Genomic DNA, 25,803 nt, shown 5'->3' on the forward strand with positions numbered 1-25,803 from the left:
GATACAATGCTTCATCCCCGTGCATGCACCATGCACATAGATTCCGCTGATCCTCTTTCCGGTACCTTTGGCTCTGCGTTGATATCTGCGTAGTTTGGTTCTCATAATCGTTTGTCTCCGTCTCCATGCACAGATCCCTCCCTTCTCTTCACATTCACAGTCCCTCCTCTCCCTCCCTCCCTTCTCTGACACAGTCACACTTACACACGCGCGCACACACAAACACTTCTCCCCCGCACACTCCTCCCCCCTCCCTCCCGTCTTGGTGCTGTCTCATTCACTTCAGTACGCCATCCACGCACTGACTCCAACTTCGAGCAGGGGGGGCGGGGTTGGATATATACCTCCGAGAAGAGGCCACAAGCTACACTGAGACTGGACCCACTTGCAGTGCTAAGACCACAAGCAAGAAGACTCCGAAGCCGGGAGTAGAAGTACCAACATTTATCCTGGAGCTTAGAAAGAAAAGCAACGACCACTTCGTTTGATTTAACGGACTGTCTGCTGCTGGAGCTCCGATACAACCAATTTGTCACTCCGCTATACGCCAGCTTTTCTGGATATAGCAACTAAACAAAGTTGGTAGTAAACTCTTTGGAGTTTGGTTAGAGTCACTATTTTTTCTTTGCTTGTGAGATTGGACTGCACTGAAACTTGGGATCGATCCCTTCTCTGGGGTCGGGTTTTGGACCTGGCGCATCTTTTTTTCCACGAGAAAAGTTTTGGCCAGATCTGAAGACTTCCGAGTCGAGTCAGACTTTTGAGTACACTCAGCTGCTGCTACCCCGAGCCCAGATCCGACACCTGGGCGAGCGGATAGAGAGCCACTGACTGACAAGACCTCCAAGAAACTATTTCAAGGTAAGGGAAAGCTTTTAATGCTCTGCTTTTACTGTTAAATGTCTGTTTCCGGTGGTTCGTGTGACTCTTGAGTGTTGATGGACGGAACATCGGAGGTTTTGAAGTGAGTGATTTGAATGAATGTTTTCTGAGTTTGTTTCAGTACATTTTTTCTGTTTTAACTCGTCTGTCGCTGTCCGTGGTGCTGAAACTCTCCAGTCTGACAACCGGCTTCTGCTGTGCTGAAGTGTCCGAACAACGTGCTTCTACTGCATTGCTTTTTGCACATGTATGGTCGCCACAATGTCTCTTTCCTTCCAGATTTTGTGCTAGAAAGTTCGCTGCTTTTCTCCATTAGTGCCGTAGTGGTAGTGATGCCGCTGTGATTCGATCTGATCGCAGCAGAGGAAAGTTAGACTGTAGCAACAGGTTACTGCCTAGAACTTTCTCATTTCCTCAGACTGCATGACAGATTGAGTTGTGGTTGGGGAAGATGTTAAAATATGAAGACCTGCTTGATTCAAATCCATAAAGGCTCACATCAGGCATCTGTTGTCAAGAAAGGATGCTTTTGCAACAAAGTCTTAAACAGCTGCAAGGATTTCTCCTTGTAGGTGTTTGAATCAAACAGCTTGACAAACTTGCACAGCAAGATTAGGATTTATTTGCTTTGCTTGATCCTTCAAGACAGCAAAGACTCCTGCATCTTAGACTTCATCACAGAGATACTCATGACTAATTCACTTTAATGCACATATGGCTTAACCTTCCTCCCAATATGTGGGGAGTTGCTGTCAGCAATCTGCAGCTATTTGTTTAGTTGTTGTTTCTGCTGTCACATGCATTTGCAACAAAACGGTCCAGTTTCCTGCAAGTGTGCAAGTATTTCACCGGGCACAACAGAAGAGAACATGTGAGCAATTTTCAGATGAAGGATGACCTGAACGGCTCCAAAATTGGCTTTTTTCTAAGGTCTGCTTCAGCAAAAGAGAGCATAAGAAAAGAGTGAGGTCAGGAAATTGTGGTTGCCTGCCTATCTTTCTATACATACATATACACACAAGGTTATAATGTACCATTCAAAAGGGGAAAAGCAATTTGGACTGAAAAGCTCAGTTGTCCCAGTTTAGTGTGTCTGGAAAGCATAAGAGTCATCCTGCAGCCCTCCAGGTGAATGTATCAGATGGATAGTAATCAGTTTGTCTTCATTTATTTTAACTTCAGGTTATCAGTTATGCAAATCACTTCACCATCTGCAGAAAGTAATCAGCAGCAAGTGAAAATGTCACATCTCATCACATGCTTTTAAATTTCTTATTTACATCTTATGTCTCTTAGGTCTGCACACAATATGTCTTATGTTTCTGTGATGAGACAGGCTATTACAAAACTGTGCACGGTGGCAAAAATAGAAAGCATGTCGCTGATTGTAATTTTGCAGTTCTTTACTTGTTTTTCACACTGATATGCAAAAAATAAACCTTATGTCTCCATACAACAAATGCCCCACTTTTTGGGCTGCCTGCTTTGCACAAATGTTGTTGACGACAGCAAATAGAGAAAGGGACGGAAAGACTGGGAGGGAGGGAGAGACTGCGCAGAAAAAAAGAGCAACACAGAAACAGAGTTCTCCTACGACAGCTGGACCTCTTTCTTTTCAGTGTGTGCCTCATCAGCTGCCCATTCATGGAGCTTCCGGTTGTTAGAGGGCGGGAGAGAGCCTCCCACCTACACAAAGCAGAGGTCTTTGCTGTGCTGCTCACAGAGATGAGAGGGAGGGTTAGAGTGATGCTGAGAGGGAGGGAGAGATGCGAGGATCGTAATTATGAGTTCTCTGCCTGAAAAGTGCAGGTGTCTCTCAAAGTGAATGTCGCTGTAGGCATCAATTGTGCGGCTGTCTCTCTGCAGCCCCCTTCTTTATGATTAACCTGTTGGTCACGTACAGCAAACACAGACATTTATTGCTAAGTCTTAAATAATATCTTCCTTTATACAGACATCATGATGCCCAGTCTGTTCCACTGGCAACAATAAGTGACAACGGAGGGAATGACACATGAAAACACAGAAGAATAACCCTGAATGTGTGAAAGATGTTGCTGAGCAACAGTGTTTCCTCCTCCCCTATGAGCATCTGACATTAATTCAGATGGTTCCGGTCAGCTACAGAGACCTTGATATTGATTCTGCACTCCTTCACCAGGCAGGATTATTTATTCGGCGGCAAAAGTCAGAATCTCTACATGATTAAGTGAGTTCTACATGAAGCATGTTTGGAAGATCTGTGGGAAAGTAAAAATGACAGAGGATGCTTCATTTGAATGCATGGAGCCTCTCTGCAGAGTAGCATAAAAATGCGTCATTTGAATAAGTTTTTCATGATGCATCTTCATTACCCTGCATGCATTTGCAATAATATGCAAGAGTGACTGTCAATTGTCATTCCAGATGCATATTTCATTCCACTCTATGCTCTGGTATGCAATGCAGGAAATAGTCCCAAAGCAATTTTGAGTCCCACAGCAGGGTATGTAATCACACTTTGCAGTGGACACAGAGTAACCATTCCTCTTGTTTATCGCTCAACAGGAGGAGTGCATTGCACAAATAATGGAACTAATAGGCGTCTGTGGTTGCCAGTGGCAATGTATCTATGGACGTCAGACTGACGCACACGTTTCGCGGTTCAGTTCAGTGTGTGGGAGGAAAGAGCAAGAGCTTGGAGATACCAGCCTGCTGTGAAGGACTGTAATTGCAGTACAGAGCAATTATGTCCCAAAGAACTAGGCATTTTAGATCACCGAATCTGCCCTGAAACACTATGATACTGATCACAGGCAAATCCCTGATGCATATATCAGTTCAACAATGAGTCCAATTAAAATGCATCTCATGAATATTGTGAAGGAAAAAAAGCATTTTATTTGGAGAAGGCTCTTATCCTGCATAGTGATATGTTTTTGTTATGATTATTTACATGTTGGAGCACTCTGACTGATTTTTTCTCTTTTTCATCCTCCTTTTTTGTGCAGCTCTTGCATTGATACAGACAAGACAGATTGTCTGATGCACTAAAATCTGCAAATACAACGGAGTGCTTTCAGAGATACATCAAAAGATCTGAAACGAGTGCAGTAACTTGCAACAAAGAAGTAAAAAAAACAACCTGGTAAAACCAGCAATTACGAAAACAAGAACGACACCATCGTCCTTCAAAGCCGACCCAATGGCGTGGTCAGCTCTTACCGGCCCCTGTGTGGCCCTCGTACTGCTCTTCTTCGGTTTGACCTCCTGCACTCCCTCTGGACCGGCCTCTGCCACCTGCGCCACCCTGGAACAAAGTCGCTTCTTCGGTGTATTCTCCTCTACGACAACCCTGCACTCCACACCATGCTCCTGGACCCTGCAGAACCCTGATCCTCGCCGCTACACTGTCTACATGAAAATCACCAAGCCCACTGACACCTGCGTGCCCCGCCAGATCAGGACTTTCCAGTTCGACTCCTTCATCGAGACCTCTCGCACCTACCTGGGTATGGAGAGCTTCGACGAGGTTGTGAGGCTGTGTGACGCATCCACCACTGTCACCTACCTGGAGTCCAGCAAGCAGTTCCTGCAGATCCGCAAGGTGGCCGCGAGAAATGGCGTGGAGATGTTGGAGGGTCAGGATGATGTCAGTGAGTTCAAGGCTGAGTTTCTGGTCGTGGGGAAGAGGAACCCAAGTATGCCTGCCTGCCAGATGCTGTGCCAGTGGTTGGAGAAGTGCCTGTCCAGTAGCACCCATGACTATCCCTGTGGCATCATGAACACACCCTGCCAGTGCTGGGAGGCCCCGAAGAGGAAGCCAGGAAGCTGCTACAGAGGCGGTGTCTACGTTGAGAAATGCCTTCCTGTTCCCAAAGACAACGGACGCGATGCTGAGATTATCAGTAAGTTTGGAATATTCTTGGTTAGAATAACATCCAGACTAAACTTTATGAAAGATATTATGACAGAGAATGTGAGGGAAACATCTAAAACATCTCAAAACAATGTGTTCTTCTGCATTATCTGTTTGGTAATGACATTTATTAAGCTACCTGCAGAGCTGTGAGGGTCTGAGGAACATGGGGATCATGTTCCTCAGACCCCCACAGCTCTGCAGGCGGTCTCCAGCCCTGCTATCTCTCATTGTTTAGGTGTTAGGAGCCGCTGAGGGTAATGATCCATGTCTGTAGAGCAGGAGCACAGGAGGAGAATGTGCACTCCACTGCCACAAAGTAATGAGAAGTAAATGAAAGGTGTTAGAGTAATTGTACGTCTCCAGGCCTCATTGACCGGACTGCCTGAACCGCACACATAACTCTCCGCTCTCCGTTTTGTCGAAGGCAGGCATGTTCAGTTTAACGATTGGCAAGAAGTTCGGGTTGGGTTCGGTGAGGAATAGAGGGCATGTTTGTGTGTTAGGTCGGGGGGGTTGGAGAGAGCACAAAGACCTCACAGTCTGCTGGCGGCGGAAATCGAATCGCAGCACTTGTGGTCGTCATAGCAATGCACCTGCCTCACACACTGCTCTGCCGCGGTTCACACCAAGTGGTTAAGAGTAAACAAACACCACTTCAAATGAAAAATGTATCTGGTTTAATGCTCGGTTCCTCTCACAAAGAAGCAACCCTGCTTAAACTCTGCACATAAAACACTCACTGGCTGTTCTTATACAAGAAGTTTTGGAGTCATGAGTCATGCTTTTGTACACTTACAACTTAGGTTAAACTAGGTTACTTTTTATCTACCTGCAACAATGTCAGCTTCCAACCTTGCTCACTATTTCCCCTCTTCTTATCCGTTCCTGCAGAGGGCTGGGCTGGATGGGGCCGCTGGTCAGTGTGCAGCCAGGAGTGCGGTGGTGGAGTCCAGGTGCGCAGCCGAGGCTGCCAGCCCGATGACGGTGTGTGCGAGGGAACAGTTGAAGAAGGACGTGCCTGCAACCCTCAGCCCTGCATTGGTAAGCCCACCTGTCATTTAGTCATTTAGTTGGGAGCACTCTGCTGCAGGTGGCTCTGAATTGAAACAATAATTATGCAATTTTCAAATTCTCTCAGGCAAAGAGCGCAACAGGAGCCAGGGCCTGAGAGCCATCGTTGGTTTAAAGAGAGACAATGCTGATGATGCTACCCAGGGAGTTGTTGCAACCCAAACAGGTGAGATAGGAAGGTCTTGTTAATGGATGTTTGACACATAATGCCGATTTTGCACATAAAACTGAACCACAGAAGCCAAATGAAGACCAGAGTGCAGGCTTATGGTGTGCTAATCCTCTTATTCATGTTTTTTTCTGCAGTAGATGCTAAGACTGATGAGTGGTCCTCCTGGAGTGCATGCTCAATCACCTGTGGAGAGGGCTGGCAAAGCCGCACCCGCATCTGTGCTACCTCTTCCTTCACCACCCAGTGCACCGGACCCCTGCGTGAGAACCGACCCTGCAACAACACAGCTGTCTGCCCCGGTGAGTGCCCGGCTCCTTTTCTCTGTAATGTGAGCGTGACAAGGGGAGAATGGAGAAAAAGAGAGTGTGATCTTGACAATGTGGAAACTTTACACAATGGTGGTAAAAGCCATTATCCCTTAATGATTTCCCTTACAAAAGACCAGCCACAAAGGGAGGCAGATAAAGAGGAGCGTTAGAGGCATTTTGAGCTGTCACATGCATAGATTCAGATTGTGGAAAAGAGGCTGCAAATCAATATCAAGTTCATCTCCCATATAGTTTGTGCATTAATTGCAATTTCTGAGGGCTTGTGTGAAGAACTGCCCCACCTAGTGGAGAGTTTATTACATGTTCCTTTTAGTGTGGAGCCTGTATAAAAACAAACTGTGACTTCTTTCATCAAATTATCCCTCTGTGTTCCCCATGTGCAGTGGATGGAGCTTGGGATGAGTGGACCCCCTGGAGCTTGTGCTCATCCACCTGCGGTCGTGGTTATCGTGACCGTACCCGCACATGCAAGATGCCCCAGAATGGAGGAGAGCCTTGCCGTGGCCCTACAAGACAAACCAAGTTCTGCAACATCGCTGTCTGCCCAGGTGAGTCACAGATCTGCAGATTTTCTAATTGCTGACTGATTTAAATAAAAAAATGTAAAAATCACATTACCTAAAAAAAAATCCCAACACTTATCATTTTGTCAGTTTGTACTTTTTACCATCATATTTTAAAATCCATGACAACTGGCTGCGGCACTTGACCTTTCAGCTAACTGATTCATACATGAGAGCTAATTAAACCACTCATTAGCATCACCACCATCACAAACAGCAACTGCAGTGGTAAGTTGTCATTACATCTGACGCACCGACAGAATAAAAGCCTCCGTGGGCCTTAGTCAGTGGCTTTATAATACACGCAGGTGACTCATGCTGTGCTCATGGTCACTCAACACATTAGAAGCTTTCCTACTCTGCCACCTACTCGTGTGCTGAAAGGATTTCACTCATTTTAAAGTCACAGCTGCAGTTTTTACAGTTACAGTTTCTCACTTCTTCCACCCCAGATTTGGCAGTTATTATTATCACATGTTTTTCATTATTCAAAAGCGATTTCTCTATCCATCCAGCAATATATTTTCTTGGTTGCAATTGCATGCTGCCATCAGCAGATGTCTCTATGCGCCACAGCTGTCTGAACAGGGAGGACGGGCTGTTGGGCAAAGTCATTACTGAGAGATGATTATGCTTTTTATTTGAAATTGAAAGGCTTGCAAAATCAAATCATCTTTAATTGCCCCTTTAGCATGATGGATAATATTAATTTGACTAACTTTTTTGCACTTTATTCCTTATATTTTTGTCAACCTTACAAGACAGCTTCTTATTTAAGTTTCTATACATTTTATTTAAAAAAAAAGATGCATCACTTTGCATAAATGACTTTTATATTACAAAAAAATGTTCTCCGTGCTCATGATGCCTACATTAGCATCAACTTGATTTTAGTTGTGAAGACAGTGGATCTTAGAGGTGAAGAGGCACACACAGTCATGCTTGAAGGACAAGCTTACCGAGCTCCAACTTTCTAGTTCACTTAAACTCAGCTGAAGTGGGTCATGTTAAATGTTAATGGCATCATTGAGTGTGCCGTGATGGCCGTGGCCTGAGGGCTTTTCTTGTCCTTGTGCGCCGCTTTAACTCTCTTGTCTCTGCCTCCCTCTAGTGGACGGATCCTGGAACGAGTGGTCTGTGTGGAGTGCATGCACTGCTACCTGCTCCAACGGCACCAGGCAGAGGATCAGGGAGTGCAACGGCCCGTCCTACGGGGGCTCAGAGTGCCACGGCAGCTGGAAAGAGTCAGCTAACTGCTTCCTGAAAGACTGCCCCGGTAAAAAAGAAAAAAAAACTAATTTCACATATTAAACAGGCACTATAACATATCACAGTGCAGAGTTCATGGTGTGAAATATTCTCTTTCTTTAGTTGATGGACGCTGGCATGCGTGGAGCTCTTGGGGCAGCTGCAGCAAGACTTGCGGTGGAGGCATTCAGCAGAGACAGAGAGTGTGTGATGGGCCTTTCTTTGGTGGAGAAGCCTGCCCCGGTGACAAGGGAGAGCAGAGACGTTGCAGTGAGAAGAGATGCCCTGGTTAGTGACTCCCAATACAATGCATACACACTCAACAATACAAAGCAGTAAGGAGAGAGATTTCTTATACTTTTGCTTATACTTTACAGAGCCCCATGAGATCTGCCCTGAGCAGAACACTGGAGATGTTGTGTGGAAGAAAACCCCCGCTGGAGACATGGCAGCTGTTGAATGCCCTGCTGATGCCTCAGGTACAGAGACAGCGAGGACATGCTTTGTCTGGTTTCCTAGCACATGTTAGACTGTTTATTATCCCCCATAATTATGCCAATTACAAGCACTTTCTCTCATTAACAGGTATGATTCTGCGCCGCTGCTCCCTGGACGCTGTAGGTCTTGCCTCCTGGGAGGTCCCAACTCACATCAAGTGTGTCTCCAAGAACTACGAGACCATTCAGACTCTGGTAAGCCCTGACAATGGACCCTAATTAAAACGCCTCGTCTGTTGTGTCCTCGCATGGCTAATTTCCCAGTAGAGAAGTCAAACAAGTGTATGTCAAAGATTCAGATTAACTTCTCGACTCTTCTTCTGCAGTCGAGGGACTACAACTCCAAAGCACAGATTGGGCAGAGCGTTGATGGGGTCGCCGAGGTGATTTCACGCCTTAGATTCTCCTCTGATGAAGGGGCCACGTACAGCGGCGACCTCTTGGCCGTCATGGAAATCCTGCAGAACACCACTGAACTGTACAAGGGAACCAGACTGAGATTGAGCAACGCCGATGTTGAGGTAAGCTGAAATATGTAAAGAATAATATCATGCAACACTCTGTGCTCCTCTGACTGAAAATAGAGTCTAATTAAGATGGATTTTGTTGTGTTCTTACACCTCTGCTTGCATTTAATGATCTGCAGAACTACGTACAGACAATCAGCAACTTACTGAAGGAGGAACATCATGACAAATGGGAAGAGGCACAGCTGGTACGTGATAAGAGAGTGTATGTGTGTGTGTTTGTGTGTGCGAGGGATTCAGAGTGATTATGAGCACAGGAGAAATTAAGTCTCTCATGCTAACGTTCCTGTGATGGGTGAGTGTGTGCAGGACAAATTAAGGGAGAGAATTGTCAGGTTTGGGAAGTTAGTGTGAAAAATGTGCTGATTAACACTTTTACACCAAGAATATACACAAATTACAACAAAGGCATTAAATTACATTTCCAGAGTGTGATCTATCTTCTAGTTTCACCTCAGCTTTTTTAGACTTGCTGATAAGTTGAAGTTGCAGCAGACTTAACAGGACTCTGAGTCACTTGAGCAACCTGTTGATGCACCTTTTCTTCAAATCAAATCAGTGTTCCTGCTAAAGTGAGTGAAGAAGCAGTTCCTTCTAATGGAGTTCCCTGAGAGAGATAAGCAAGTGTAGAAAAGTTAGACAAGCAGAAGACTCCCACTGCAGAGGGTAAACACGTATTTGTGCACAAATTGAAAAGTGGATTGTGAGTCGCCAAGGCCACTGCGACAAGAGAACACTTGAAGGTGACAGGGGGAGAGAGAGAGAGAGAGAGAGAGAGAGATTGAATCAGGGAGATTCACTACGCCTACTTTGCAATCTGTGAGTCTCTTTGCCTTCCTACATACTGATGGCGGTTGTAAGGGGACGCAGACAGCACATCACATACAAGAACACACCTTGCGCCCACATCGATGCAGTTCTGCGTCAGAGACACGCAAGTCAGGCAGCCCTCCCTTCCACCGAGCGAGAGGACAAAAAAAAACGGAGTATGAATCAACAGCCTGCCCATTTATGGCCTGAAGGAAGTTCTAGGGTTGCATAGCAGCAAGAAGTGTGTTTTTTCTTCTTTTTTCTCTCTCTACTGCTGAATGCTCTGAAAGAACAAGTACAAACTGGACTGAGACAAGAAAAGGAAATCTAGATATGGCCGTGTTATCAATGAACGGTAGCCTAAGTGCTCAATTATACTAATTGTGTAAATTGCATATAATGAATGAGCCTCTGAACTTTTCCCTATTTTCTCGTCATGCTAACTCTTTCTCCTTTTCTCTCTTCCATTTTTTTTACTGTTATCCAGATGGGTGCCAGCATTAAAGAGTTCCTCCGCCTTGTTGAGGACTTTGTGAACATGATCGGTATGCAAATGAGCGGCTTTCAGGACATTTACGAAGTCACCGAGAATTTAGGTGAGCCCTAATTTCCCCTGCCAGCTGCTCTATGCTCATGTCTAGTCAGGATGATTTGTCCTTTCTCCAGCTGGGGAGTGCATCAATCTTACTCTCGCTTTATGAATCTGAGTCCATATAAGCAGCAGCAGAATGCATCAGTCATCACTCTGACAGAGTGTCAAGTCCATCAGCTATACAATATCACTCGTGTTATCTCCAAGATGCTGCACACATGGCTTCTACACAAACTTATCAATACTCTAAATAACTGTAAACTTCACACTCTGAGTCACTCTGTGTGAAATTGTGGGACTGTTTGGGCCCAGTGAAGGTGACATTCTCACAGTATTTAGTGGAGAATGAGTACTTGGACACACATGACGCATGAAACCAAGATGTCCCTGGCATTACTTGATTCTTAACACACACACAAAAAAAAACCCGTCACCTCTAAGTGCTGTTCTCTAACAAAGCCTGTGCCTCTCAATCTGTGTCCTTCTCAGTGCTGAGCATTCACAAGCGCCCAACCACCACAAGCTCCAACTTCACCTTCCCTGTGAAGGGCTGGAGAGGCATGCTGGATTGGGTCAGGAACTCTGAGGAGAAGATCTCAGTGTCCCGGGAAGCTCTGTCCATTGAACAAACTGGTAAGATCAGACAGACATCAGTTTCTAAAAAAAAAATGAGTGTGCAGTCTTGTGAATTTGAGTCTAAGCATGGTTTTCTGCTTTCTTTCAGAAGGCAATGATGCTTTTGTGACCGGCATCGTCCTCTACAGAAACCTTGCCTCTTTCCTGTCCTTCCAGAGGTAATATATAATTTTCTGCTTTTATATGTATGCAACATGAAATATATATTTTTGCCACCAGATGGCGCCTCTTTCACTAGTTATTGACTTCTATAGTCTTGCTTTCACTTCACATATTTTAACTGCAAAGCCTTACATATTGCTTATATCAAATCATGGCCTCACTGTCTTATCTGGACGACACTGACAGTTTGTGCAATTATCCCCACAGCAACACCACCCTCCTCAACTCCAAGGTGGTGACCGTGATCGTGAAGCCCACCCCAGCTCTCCTCTCCTCCCCCGTTGAGATCGAGTTCCCCCACCTCCACAATGTAAGTCCCTAATGCTTACAATCTAATGGAGCCTTACGAAAAAATATCAACCCCCTTCTGGGTGTTTGCTCACCACGGTATACACAGCCTGACATTTGGTTGACATTTGCAGCGACACTGTGACTTTTACTTATACTTGTGTCGGGTTGAAATCCGGCAAAGATTACAGCGGAACCAAACGGTCAGTTGGCGATGATGCAAAATCATGCGCAGTAATTAGTCCCCGCAGCTGATAAGAAGCTGTTTTTAGTTCTGTGTGTGTATTATGGGGGGGTGGGTGGCGAGAAATGTGGGAAGGTGGCTCTCTGCAAGCTGTTGCATCTCACAGTTTCATAGTACGCTGTCCCAACCTACACATTTCTCTTTTCTGCAAATGCTCCTCATACTAACCACTCCATCTGCCTCTTTTTTTCTTTTTGCAGGGCACCATGAATGAGACGTGCCTCTCATGGGACGAAAGTGAAACGTAAGTGTTGACCACAGTTGTTTTTCTTCTTAAACGTGCTGTCACTCACATCTATTTTCTGTCTTGGGTGGCCTTGTTAGCGGATCTGGCGCCTTGTTGATTATTGCCTCGCTTGTAGCCGAGGTCCTTTCAGTCATGCATCATTCACTGCATATGAACACACAACCCCCCCCACCCTTCGAATCACCGGAGAGAGAGAGCAGTAATATTTCATCCATGTTTCATGTCAATCATCTCCGACAAGGAGGACAAAGCAATGCCACAACATGTTGACCCATCTCTACCAGCCGGAAGCAGCAGGCCTCCCCCGGCTGTCTGACATACTTACTGCATGACACATAGACTTATATGACAACCTCTGTGATCCTCAGTGGTTCTAGCTGACACTTCACTTCGATCGAGCTAGTCTCCAGCATTGCTTTAAATGAACCACATCCTGCGGAGGGAAAAACACACAGGCATCACTTCTAACCTCATTACATACATCAGTGAGTAAACCCATCGCAGCGTCCCTATAGGTCACAGCTCTGAGTGTCAATCTAAAGACAATGGCAGCTCTCCCTCGCTCGCTTTTAAGTCATTTTCATATGTCACTTGCTGGGTTAATGGCTGAGGCGCGTGGGAGTTTTTAAAGATGCTTAGATGCATTTGAATGACTTATGAAAGGAGCTGCTGGTGGCCAGGCCTGGATCAATCAGCCCCAGGCCCACTCTGCCCTCCTGAAGAATACACAGGTGGACCATTTGCATTTAGATAGATTTGTACACTTACACAGGACAGATAAGAAATGAAAATGCACCTGCACCCGGATACCCGCCACACTTTTTTTTTTACATAAAGCCACAACAACAAGAGCATAAGCAAAAATGAATCGGAGGAGAAAATGTAATTAACTCTTATACTTTCGGAAGGAGGGCAATGTGCCTCAAGTCAAATTAGATTCATTTTTGACAGCGGATGTGATTAACTGAAGGATAGAGACAGTGGGAATGGCAAGAGGAGGAAGCTCTGGCAGAGTTTGGGGTCAGTGCTTGTTGCAGAGCTGCATTTGTTTGATCACAGGAAGTGCTCCATTAGCTCTTCTACCAGTGAACTTTAACCAGATGGATGCAGATAAAAATCTGCAGCTTTTTGTGACAAAAGATAGACATTTCAGAGCCACACATGTCTTTTTTGGCTTTCTTGGCATCACGCAACATTTAACCCATCTGCATGATATGACAACTTGAACATAACACACATTAAACTGTGCAGCCGAGCCTGATTAGACGCTTATTAGATGAGTTTGCCCCCGGGCCGAGCGCCCATGACACTCTGCGCCAGGCTGGACCTGCTGGCTATGATGCCCCCCTGTATTCACCAGTCAGTCAGAGCCTCGGGGTGCTGCTTGTTGCCTTAACCTCCTCTGTGCTCTGTGGCATCTGCTCCTAATGCTGTGCACACACAAAGGCGGATACACGTTCTGAACAGAACGTTGTAGATTCGGTGATTAGTAGAAGCTGATTTGTCATCAAACTATAAGTGCATCTCATTTAAAAGATGGCCTCAATGAAGCACTCATTATTGATTCTACTTTCTGTTTGTAATGTGATTTATCCATTTTTTTTGTCCGACCAGGCTTGGCACAGCATAAACAAGGATAATCGTGACAGATATCGAACATATATTATGTCAGAAATCACTTTTACTTTGTTTTAGATTGAATAAATACAAACATTTATCATAGTGCAAATTTCCTCACTGTGGAAATCATAATTCAGTTTGTCTTCACATTCCCCTCCTTCCTTTTCAAAAGAGGAACACATTGTCCTTTGTCCCAGAGTGCACTGGACAAGTGCTGCCAATAATCTCATGTCTGCTGAGGAAAGATTGGCCATAACAAGAAATGATCCAGATTATGCTAATAATGAGATTTATGAAGGCCTATCATCATTAATCATGGCGCAGATGGCTATTAATCACATAAATGTAGAAAAGCCATCATTAAGGCTTTCCTGAGATGCAATTGAGCACCTCAGAGTTATATGAAATAATGTTTATTTTTCTTACATTAGATACATTCAATATGTGTACGTTATATAACCTGTCAAACAATGAGTCTGCATTGGGCTACTTAAAATGCAATTCTGAAAAGCTTATAAAAATGGTCTAAATGTATTTCTTTTATCATAGGCTATATATATATATATAGAAGAAAAACCTCATTAAGAGGCATTCACATGAGATTAGTCAGATCTCTCCTCTCCTAACCCGTCCTTTCCCTCTCCTTCCCTGTGCAGTTCCTCTCTGCTTGGGTCTTGGTCTGCTCGGAGCTGCAGAGCGGTCCCCGTTCATTCATTCAGAACCAAATGCGTGTGTGACAGCCTCTCCACCTTCGCCATTTTAGCGCGCGTCAACTTCGACTCGGTAAGTCTTATATCTTTTAACAATGTCTGCTTGTTTTTGGCCATAAAAAACGTCTTAAATGTTTCGTGCAGTGTGTGTGTGAGAATGCGGTGCAGTGAATAGAGTACTTGTTGTTTTCGAGCGGTTTTGCTGTAGCGTTGCCTGCCAGCACCTCTTTGTCTCCGTGCAGGTGCTGCTGATCGGAGAATTACAGCCCATTCTGCTTTTATACTATTGAAGAGGGGAAATAACCGAGCAACATGTTGATATGAAGGCATTTTATTTAAAACACGATGATTCGCATATCGACGTGTCGTTTTTTTTTGCACGCGTTAATTGATGTGCATGCAATCAGCTGCATAATGGACAACATTAAAATAAATCGCACCTATGGGAAATAGCTTATGCAGTTGTTTGCATGGAAAACATACAACCTCGATTGCATTTTTTAAATTTTAATCACTCACAGTGACTTTTTGATTGTTGTGTGATCTGGCTTTGCATTAGTGTTTCCGATTATTCATGCTTTTTTGATTAATGCATGCAAGATTAAGTGAACAGAGTTAATGCAGGGGGAGCTTGAGTGCACCAAATGTTTTGATTATCGAAATCTGTCATTACGCATCGGTGTATTTTATGCGCAAAGACAATGTGTAATTTTCCCCCCTGTAGACTGTGTTGCCTCAAGAGCTGCTCTTTCTCCAGTTGCCGTGGCAACGGCTTCTGCAGCGCAAACTCGGCCTGTGTGATTTTTGATAACTGAGATGCTGAGGGAAAAAAACACACACACACACACACACCTTATCTTTTTCTCTGAGCATGCAGACCCCCGGGACAGAGGAAACGGTCTGTCCATGTCTGCTGTGCATCAACACAAAATACAATCAACAGATGTCTTTTAGTTTGAGGAAATGCACGTTTTAAATGTTCATTTTCTCCTTTTATTGAGTGTGCAGAAGCAGCTCATGAATTTGGACTGCAGTGTTTTTCTGCTGCTAAGCCCCTTCAGCCTCCTCTTTCTCTTTCCCCCCAACCTGTTGTTTACATGCTAGATTTGATTTGTCTTGCTGTTGCCAGTCTGAACAGCGCCTCCCATATTTGTTATAGGCTGCTCCTTGCAACCTCCCGCAACAGTAAAAAGGCAGCTGCACCAATCATTCCAGTCTGCCAGTATCTCTGAATTCTCGATTACATCCAGCCCCCCCCCCCTTCTTCCTCATCCTCCTCCTCCTCCTCCTTCCTCTTCGGACACAGCAGCCAGCCTGAAAATGCCAGAGAGGCGGACCAATGAGAGACAGACGTCTGGTCATGCATTTATGGTTCCTCCTCTCTCCCCCTCGCCCTCCCGCCCGCCTCTCCAGCCATCCTTTGATGTGTGCCGTGGACATTTTCAATAACATCTTCCTACGAGGAACACCAGCGAGAAGTGAGAGGCAGAGAGAGCGAGAGAGAGAGAGAGGAGATGTGAAAAACAGCCAGATACTGCAGTGTGTTAGCTCTCATTTGATATGGTCTGATTTCAAGAGTCCCGTGGCATCATGTGTGTTGGATGCATGATGGTCCAGAGGGAGCAGCCCACACAGTTAGTACAGCAGATGCCCTTCACCACTGGGTTAATCAATGTTTAAAAAAAAAGCAGAGAAACTGTTTACCTGCTTCACATTTCTTCAAAATGAGAACATGTGATTCGGTCAAGGACAGGCAGAAGACTTCATGCTTCATATTTAGGTCAAACCGACTGTCTGGATTTCACTCAAAGGCCCATGGTGCAAGCATCAACCCAGATATAGAGATTGGGAAGAGAGGGAACAGAACATACTGTCGCCCTTGTTATTTTTTTTCTTCCCCTCCCCAGATTCAGTAAAGGCTGAAGCAGAAAGACAGCTCACCGCTCTGCTATCTGCCATCTGTTTTGGGGCGCTTCTGATGTAGTTGGATAGATTTTGAAACAAATTTGCCACACTAAATTAGTCTTTGGCTGCCGTAGGCCGGACTTCACCAGCTGTGCTTGGATATCAGAAAAGGCCTATGTGGAGTGCATATTGAGATGAAGGGAAACAATCCTTTAAAGCTCAGTATTGTCCCATTTAAATCCACTACCAACAATGGCAAACGTAGTAGAGGCCATGCTTCACATACACTTGCGATGTAAGGATTTATAGCCATCATAAATCAAATGAAGGCCAAAGGGGTGTCCATTTCTTCCCCTCTACTGTGCTAATTTGATACCTGCAGATTTATTATATTTTAGGACATTTTCTCTCCCACCGCTTTTTTTTCCCCCTCAACACATTATCAAAAATATAATCACACCATTTGTCAATGAGGCTGCCTTTATCCCGAACAATTTTTATCCAGCTTACACGTTTTGTGGTGATGACAACTTGATCAGAGGTGTTGGATTAACTCAAAACCCTATTAAAGCCGCATGAGGAGGTGTGAGACAGACGAGGATTATGGGAGCAGAGAAGCCACACAATTAGCTGCTGGGGGTTTGTAGGTGTTTTAGCCGAGCAGCTTGGGAAGTCTGAAGGAGCTGAGATTTGTGTGTGCAGCAGTGACCCGCCGGCCCTCCAGGTGAATGAGCAGCAGGGAAGACGGGCAAAAGACAATCCCTCCTCTGTTTCCTCCACCAGAGGTTCGGTGCCAGGGCTGTTTGAAACATGGGGCGGTCACCGCCGCTGGCAGTGGCAGGCGCTAAGCTGCTGTCAGAGATCAGAAGGGCAGGTGGTGGCAGATTAATGCACAGGTGATAATGGTCCACCTGTTCACTCCTGCAGGGATGAGCTGCTGGTTGGCACAAAAGCACCAAACGAGCGAGAAAAATGCTAAAACGCAGCTAAAGTGGAGAGAAAAAGAGGATGTGTGTCGATGATTAGAAGCTTCTGCGGCCGCTCAAACTGACTGAACGCAGCAGCCCCCCTGAACTGCCCCTGGGAATTGAACCCCCCTCCCCTCTTTGCTTAGTGGAGAGAGATATATGTGCAGTATCCTCCTCGCCTCATTTGCTGACTCAAAAGCGCACTGGAGGAACGCAGTGACCCTGACCATTTGTTTAGTTTGCCGCTCCATCTTTCTGACATGTTCACCTTGGGGTCACCTTGCCTCAGCCGTGGCCTGATTGTGCCATTCAACTGTTTGCCTACAGGGAGCTGTCTGCTTTTCCAGATAGCGCTAACCCACAGGCTTCACTAGTGCTTGTGTGTGTGGATCGCAGCGCTTGTTCCCCCTCTGCATGAATGTGTGTTCATAATCAGCTCTAAGAGGCATGTTTGGTCTTGTCTCCTCTCTGTAGATCATGGACAAGGCACTGCTCCCGTCCGTGACTCTCATCGTTGGCTGTGGGGTCTCCTCTCTCACCCTGCTGCTCCTCATCATCATCTATGTCTCCGTGTGGAAGTAAGTAAACCCTACCAGCAAAGTCCGGCCTCTAACATCACATCATGCTGTGTTTCCCATCCCTAAAACTCATCCTTTTTCTTCTCCCTTTTTCCAAAACTCCAGGTACATCCGCTCTGAGCGCTCCGTTATCCTCATCAACTTCTGCCTCTCCATTATCTGCTCCAATGCCCTCATTCTCGTCGGACAAACTCAGGCTCGCAACAAGGTAAGGCACTCACCCAGCCAATCCTAACCTCTCTTATAAACCTCTCTGAAACTCACCGCTTTGGGGATTTTCTAAGTAGCAGCGCCACTGACACAGATTTCTCCACTTTCCTCTCTATCTCCCGTTCCTTCTGGGCTCCCACAGGTGGTGTGCACTCTTGTTGCTGCTCTCCTGCACTTCTTTTTCCTCTCCTCTTTCTGCTGGGTGCTGACAGAAGCTTGGCAGTCCTACATGGCTGTCACTGGTCGTCTGCGCAACCGCATCATCCGCAAGCGTTTCTTGTGCTTAGGCTGGGGTAAGGGCACCTGTCTTAATGTGCATCTTTCTTTTCTTGCCACCTCTGCTGCATCACTTTTTATTAAAAATCACAGAATCTAACTTTTTTCTTTCTTTCTTGCATATTTCTATCTTACAGGCCTCCCTGCACTGGTGGTGGCTGTGTCTGTGGGTTTCACAAAGGCTAAGGGATACGGCACTGTCAACTAGTAAGTAGTCCGCCATTTTCTAGGCTTTCATTTTCTCTGCATTTATTCTGAAAAACTCTTCCCTTAGCTCAGGCATTAATATTCTCCCTCCTTCTCTTTTCTAGCTGCTGGCTGTCTCTCGAGGGCGGGCTCCTCTACTCCTTTGTTGGCCCTGCCGCAGCTGTTGTTTTGGTACGTATTCTGACTTTGCCGTCCCAATCCATCAGTGTGTTTTGTAAATGCATTACCTATTATTACATTGTCTCATCCATTTTTCTTCTTGCAAACAGGTGAATATGGTCATTGGTATTCTGGTCTTCAACAAGCTGGTATCCAAGGACGGCATCACCGACGTGAAGCTGAAGGAGAGAGCCGGGTAGGTTTTTATTGATCTTCTGCGTACACCAGAGTATTGCGCTTATCGCCCTCATCAGTGCCATTACAGGTATATCGATGATGTGCTTTGATATCAAGCCTCACAATCAAACAACAGGGAGGGAATCGAGATCTGCCAGCAGAGAAACAGAAGTCCGTTGTGTGATTCTAATCTGTTGTTTTCTCGCCCTGCAGAGCATCACTGTGGAGCTCCTGCGTGGTTCTGCCCCTCTTGGCTCTCACCTGGATGTCTGCAGTCCTCGCCATCACCGACCGCCGTTCAGCCCTTTTCCAGATCCTCTTCGCCGTCTTCGACTCTCTGGAGGGTTTCATCATCGTCATGGTTCACTGCATCCTGCGTAGAGAGGTAAAGGAATAAAATGAGATAAAGTAGCAGGAATTAAGATAAAAAGGAATGTTGTTTCTTGTTGTTTTATGAGGTTACATAACCAGGGATTTTGAATGCAATTTGCTGAAGTTTTTTTCCCTCCATCCATTAGGTTCAAGAAGCTGTAAAGTGCAGAGTGGTCGACCGCAAGGACGACGGCAACGGAGACTCTGGCAGTTCCCTTCACAATGGCCACACCCAGCATATGGTAAATTTCTTGGCTTATTGCCTTTTTAATGTCTTGAGTGCCTCTTGCATTTTATCCCTAAATGAATATGTGCATACATTAAGCACTGATAGAACATTTTTTATTCTTTTATCAGCAGTCTGATAACGAAAAGGATGGAGATTCAAGCAGACAAGGTAAGCATCAGCTTTTTCCCTTCTCGCTCTTAACCATTTTTCCATTTGCATTTCAATCTCTGTGAGCGTTGCACTTAAAAACATCTGGTCATACATAAAAAGAGAACATATTTATTGAACTAATTCTCCAGACGTGGCATGGTTCTTTGTTTCTAATTCTCTGTTGCCATTTTTTCTTACCAGGAATGAAGAGCTCCTCTGAAGAGAAGATGCCTCCTCCTCAGCTGCCTCTCCCCATGGGCTCCAACTTCCACACCCTGCCATCCAACCCCAGCAAGAGCCACATGCAGGCGGTGCCCGAATACTCCAGCCACACCCTCACCCTGAAGAGAGAGAAGAGCCGTCTGGCGGGAGGAGTCGACCCATCCTGCGGGAAACCCGTGTACGTCTGCGAAGGGGAGCTTTTCAAGCAGCTGGACGCCGATCTGGCTCGGGCTCAGGCTGAGGGCAGCTTGTCCGACGGCAGCAGCTACGTCCTCATGCCCAACACTACCTCCACCCTGAGGTCCAAGCCCAAGGACGACCCCACGAAGTACAACATCAGTGTGGAGCAGCTGCCACAAGCCAGACTCATGCACCTCAGCGGGCCCTTTGCAGAACCTCAGGCTGCTTTCGGGATGAAGTCCATCCCCATGGACCAGGTCAGCGTGTCGTACTCTGAGAGAGACTCGCCCATCCAGAACATCCACAACATGTCTAGTGAGTCTCACATCACCCACAGCAGCCTGGAGAACACCTTCGAGTCCATGAACTCCATGATGTCCAAGAGTGAGACCATCTCCACGCTGTCTATGAGCTCTTTGGAGGTAAGAAAAGATGGAATAGTGTCACATCTTGCAGATGTTGTTTCTGTTGTTTTATGTATTCTTGTCTCTGTAAGTATCTGAAACTAAACCAACTTTCTTTATCTTTCTCTATCTTTGCAGAGACAGAAATCCCGTTATGCTGAGTTGGACTTTGAGGTAAATATTGTTAGGAATCCAGCTTTTGAAAATAACTTGACATTTATTTAATGTACTGCAGCAAGAAAGAATTATTTGAGAGTAAAATGTTTTGGTTTTTTGTCTTTTCTAGAAAATAATGCACACAAAGAAACGCCACCAGAACATGTTCCAGGACCTGAACAGGAAGCTACATCATGCTGAGAAAGACAGGGAGTCACCTGCTTCTGACAGCAAGGTAACATACCATTATATTATCCTCATCATCCATTTCCATAGGCATTCATTTCCAGGAGATCTAGAAGAAGCGGGAAATGCAACAGAGGCAATTCTAATGTTAAAAGAGGTTCTTTGGTGTCATAATGACCTTAAAAAAACAACCAGGTATCTGTGTATTGAGCTATGGTTGAGGTCATTTGATTAAGGATGTATTTTCTTCCTTCCTTCTTACAGTCTGTGAGATGGAGTGTGTCTTCAGGAGGAAGTGACAAAACGAACCACAGTGTGAGTGTTTATATACAAACTCACAAACTCAAATTTTTTACTGCCTATAAACCAGACACACAATCAGATCTTACACTTGCCTCAGGGGGGAATCATTTCCCCCGCAAACGACAGCATGACTTTCATTATTAGAAAATCACCTCTGATGTAATGAAGCCCATTTCATTTTGATTAAATCAGGAAAATTTGCTCAGGGCAGATGGGTGACACCAGTGTTAAAGTGCCTCTTCTTTGTGCCTCAACAGGACAAACAGCAGGGTCCCATGGAGAGGCCGTGGGAGGGAGTCCGGGGAATTCAGCAGTCACCCCCTGCATGGGTGCGTAAAGACCTGGAGCCCTTAGCTGCCTCGCCCCTGGAGCTGCACTCTGTTGAATGGGAGAAGGCCGGCACCACCATCCCTCTGGTGGGGCAGGACATCATCGACCTGCAGACAGAGGTCTGAGGCGGAGGAGGGGGGCTCGACAAGCCACCTGATTTCACCTCGTGTTCACCTTTTTGGTATGGGAATGGGATCCTTTATGGATAGAATAGAGGAAACCAAGGATGGGAGAAAGTGAGAAAGTAGGTCCCAGAATCAGTGTCTTCAAACCCTCAACCAGTGCAGGAAGGGAAGGAAGATGGAGGAGTGGATGTGGTGAAGGGATGTTTAATGTAGCTTCTCTGTGTGGACTTAAAGCATCTCGTGTCAGAGTGCTCTGAAAGTCAGAGGGTTAGTGGAGCGCTCAGTGGTTTCCATGGACCAGGACTGGCTGTGGTTCCATTAATGCTTCACTGGGAGTTTCCTGAACTCCTCAGCCTGGGTTCGGAAGATGTGGTCGACATGTCTGTGCTTCTAATTTCCTTCAACTCAACTTTGGAGAAAAAGTGAGATAATATAACACGGTGTGTCCTCCCTGCTTCTCGGGAGGAACAAACCGTGAACTCTTGGCTGCTGCCGAGTTACCTTCCAAAATAGGACAAGGCAAAGAGAGCATTAGGGACCACTTTCATGCTTGGAGTCCAACACTCTGCACTTTGATATTTGGGCGCACATATTTTGTTTTTGTGCAGTGGGTTAATTTATTTTTTCTATTCGTGCATTTGTTCGTGCTGCTTCACACCTGGAACTGCTTCAAAATGAGACTCTTCCGATGAGACTCTACTGAGAATATATAACTCCTCTACTGGAGAGCATTATCACACTGCTATTACCACAATGGTTATTATTATTCCGATGATTATTGTCAGTGTTATGATTATCATTATTATTCTCGTTATTGAGTTTATAGCCTATATTTTTTATTTTTCATCCCCCTCATTACTGTCAGGCACAAAATTTATTGTTTTTGTGCTGTGACCGACAACATTAGGCTCCGAGAAAAGAAAAAAAAAGATTCAATGCATATTTAATGTGTTGTGAGCCCATATGGACTGCATCGGGACAAACATACTGCGGTGATGGAGGTTACCTAAAATGTCCTGGTTTCTTCAGCATTCTGCTTCAATACCAAAACACCAGCACCAGGATGAACACAGACTCTCACACGGGAAGAGCAGTGCACTCTGGGAAAACGCTGGGTTGAATTTTAAGGAGGCGGCAGCAGGGGATACCTCCCCTCTCAGCTGGCACAAGATGCAGGCTCTTCCATGTCGTACATGTGGATTCCAGAGGTCGGCGAGACCTTTACACCATCGCCCTTTTGTTTCTCAGCCTTGCAGGACTCTTGGACCGAGTAGAGGCTCCCGGCACTCACGTGACTTCCAGTGTGGTGCCGGGTCCTCGAGACTTCAACACATTTGTGTTTTCAGCCATCAGTGTGAAATAGTGCAATATGATGGGCGCTTGATGCTCAAGCAAGACTGATTATGATTTAGGCAGAATCTTTTCTTACCAATGTTTCAACACTTTTATACCATCTTCCTCATATAGATGCTTTATGAGAATATTGTATAACAAATCTGTATTAGTAATTCAAGGAATTTATTTACTAGAGATTTGTTCGCGCAAGACTCCATATTTGGAGCTTTCTGTGACAGGTAGATAATTGTACTTCTATAAAGCGAACATTATATAGAATGAATGATAGCCTATGAATATCTCCAAACTGTGCTTCAGGATGTTTGTTATTACTCTCCGCTGTGTAGCGACGGGGTAATTGAACCTCATGTCTTCTGTAACAGTGTGTTTTTGATAACCTTGTCAGTAACTCAATAGTATGTACTACCAGCCAAATTCCTTGTCCCCTTCAAACTCCTATGTCCAACCCCCAGCCCAAATCATACCTTGAGTTACTTGTACTGAATACCCATTTGTATTTTCTTGTCACAACTTTGTTTATTATGTTCTGTTTTACCTCCTGTAGATGTACAGTTTTCACAGCACAAAATGAATGTGACTTATTTCTAATAAAACAAAACTCTATATTACATGAAGAATGTCATCTTGATTATTACTGGGAAGAAGTATCTCAGTGGTGAAATACAACTTTAAATCTTTTCTGAAGTCTTGCATTCATCTGATTCAGGACAGCTGAACAAACAACTGCTCCTGCAGATATCTTAAGCCAGAACAAAACAAATAGCACCTAAAAATAAAAGATTAAAAGGAAAGCGGCCATCCAACAAACTGAAAATACAAAAAAAATTGATGGTTTTTCTCATGTTTTTGGCCCAGCTGGAGAAAAAACCCATTATACTGGCTGAAATACATTCTGTGAAGTCTTGCAATCTTCAGATTCAATAACAAATACAAATACCTTCTGTAGATATCTAAAGCAAGAACTAAACAAATGGCACCTAGAAAAAAAGTTTAACAGGGAAAGTGGGCATCTAACAAACCGAAAATTCTAAAAATTGATGATTTATCATAAGTTTTAGTCCACCTGGTCAATACATTGTCTTAATTCTACCAAGCAACTTCTGCAGATATTTAAAGCCAGAACTAAACAAATCAGCATCTACTAATTCAAGTTTAATCGTAAAACTGCCATAACTGAAAATGCTTAAAAAAAAAAAAAAAAGACATTTTCAGCTTTATTTGGTCCACCTGGAGAATAAACACATTATATCGATGAAATACAACTTTATATTACATACTGTACTGTTCCTGTTTGCAGAAAGTGAGACAGAACTGGATTTTGAACCCATGCCACATTAAAGCCTCTGGCAATCATTTCGCTCTCTAAATATAGACGTGATTTGCAGGTACAAAAGCAGCAATCTCTTAAGATGATAAAAGTGCAATTCTCCTCTGTTCTATTTTCATGCTTTGCAGGAAGACAAATCATTACAAAGAAAAGAAGATCTGTGAAGTTGAGTAATGAGAAAACAAACAATTTTGACAGGGGCCAGAATATGATTGTGACCTCTTTAAAAATAGGACATGTTGTCAACAGTTTAAATTTAGTTTTTGGCTGCTTTGTCTGCAGCATGGCCACTCTGCTTTCTCTCCTCTCCATATAATCAGCTCTTGTTCTTGTTTTTAATTGAACCAGTGTGCTGTAATTCTGCTGCAAGGCATAAGCAAAAAGGAGATTTACATCATCCATTTGTGTAGCGCTGCTCGTTCTGTGAGGTCAGCCGCAGAGCAGACCGGCTTGTGTGCAAATGGTGCTTTTCACTGCATTCCATGTTTGTTAGCGCGTCACGTGGTGTGCACCATTTTCTCTGTGGCGTCTGAATATTTTTTCTGCTTTGCTGAATGTTTCGTGCTAATTTATTTTCACACCAAAAGTCAGCCTGCTCATCCCCATGAGTAGAGGTGGTATGCACATTTACTCAAGTTCTGTACAGTGCTTAAGTGCAAATCTGAGGTACTCGTATTTCCATTTTATGCAACTTTATACTTCTACTTCACTACCTCTCAGAGGGAAGTATTTTACCCCTCTACATTTATCTGAAAGCTTCTCAGATTACACTTTTCCATGCCCTTCCTGTCTCCAAATGTGTTGATTTTGATTGTTGGTGTTGCATGTGTCCTTTGCAGTGGTGGAAGAAGTATTCAGATCCCTTACTTCAGTAAAAGTACTAATACCACACTGTGAAGTTACTCCACTATTAGTAAAAGTCCTGCATACATATTTTACTTAAGTAAAAGTACAAAAGTATCAGTATCAAAATGTACTTAAAGTATCAAATGTAGAAGTATTCCTTATGCAGAATGGACCCACTCAGATTGTTTTTTATATTCCAAATATATTTTTAGATTATTAATATTGCTGCATTCATTAATGACGTCAAGGTAGGGCTCATTTAACTACTTAATACACTGTTGTGTAGTTTAATTTATAAACAATCATTTTAAATTGATATATTTCTTCATGTTAAATCTCGACCTGAAAAGTAACTAAAGCTGGCAGCTAAATGTAGTGAAGTAGAAGTATTACGTTCCATAAAATGGAAATACTCAAGTAAAGTACAAGTACCTCAAAATTGTACTTAAGTACAGTACTTGAGTAAATGTACGTAGTTACATTCCACCACTGGTTCTTTGCATGTTGCGAAAATGGTTCATCTGATATACGTCACACTTGGCCGGTGAATTGCTGGGGACTCAAGGGTTTGCAGCGTCAAATGCAGTTCAGTTTGTCCAGACTGTTGCGCTATAACAACAAAATGTACTTATTACAGC

General features: G+C 44.5%; 1 protein-coding gene across 1 annotated transcript; it reads left to right on the top strand.

Moving 5' to 3' along the window:
- Positions 1 to 376: 376 nt before the first annotated feature.
- LOC131985154 (adhesion G protein-coupled receptor B1-like) lies at positions 377 to 23,600 on the top strand. Its single transcript, XM_059350206.1, has 32 exons — positions 377 to 861; positions 3,873 to 4,769; positions 5,675 to 5,824; positions 5,922 to 6,020; positions 6,161 to 6,325; positions 6,739 to 6,903; positions 8,030 to 8,194; positions 8,290 to 8,454; positions 8,544 to 8,645; positions 8,752 to 8,858; positions 8,990 to 9,184; positions 9,310 to 9,378; positions 10,488 to 10,596; positions 11,082 to 11,225; positions 11,317 to 11,386; positions 11,598 to 11,700; positions 12,123 to 12,166; positions 14,446 to 14,572; positions 17,847 to 17,950; positions 18,056 to 18,158; positions 18,303 to 18,453; positions 18,574 to 18,643; positions 18,748 to 18,814; positions 18,913 to 18,998; positions 19,193 to 19,364; positions 19,498 to 19,593; positions 19,709 to 19,748; positions 19,932 to 20,554; positions 20,675 to 20,710; positions 20,823 to 20,927; positions 21,143 to 21,193; positions 21,439 to 23,600. The coding sequence occupies exons 2-32, from the start codon at positions 4,067 to 4,069 to the stop codon at positions 21,634 to 21,636; spliced, it is 4,584 nt and encodes a 1,527-aa protein (XP_059206189.1). The 5' UTR covers positions 377 to 861; positions 3,873 to 4,066; the 3' UTR covers positions 21,637 to 23,600.
- Positions 23,601 to 25,803: the final 2,203 nt, after the last annotated feature.

The sequence above is a fragment of the Centropristis striata genome, chromosome 14, assembly GCF_030273125.1.
Source record: "Centropristis striata isolate RG_2023a ecotype Rhode Island chromosome 14, C.striata_1.0, whole genome shotgun sequence".
In the NCBI taxonomy this organism is placed as follows: Eukaryota; Metazoa; Chordata; class Actinopteri; order Perciformes; family Serranidae; genus Centropristis; species Centropristis striata.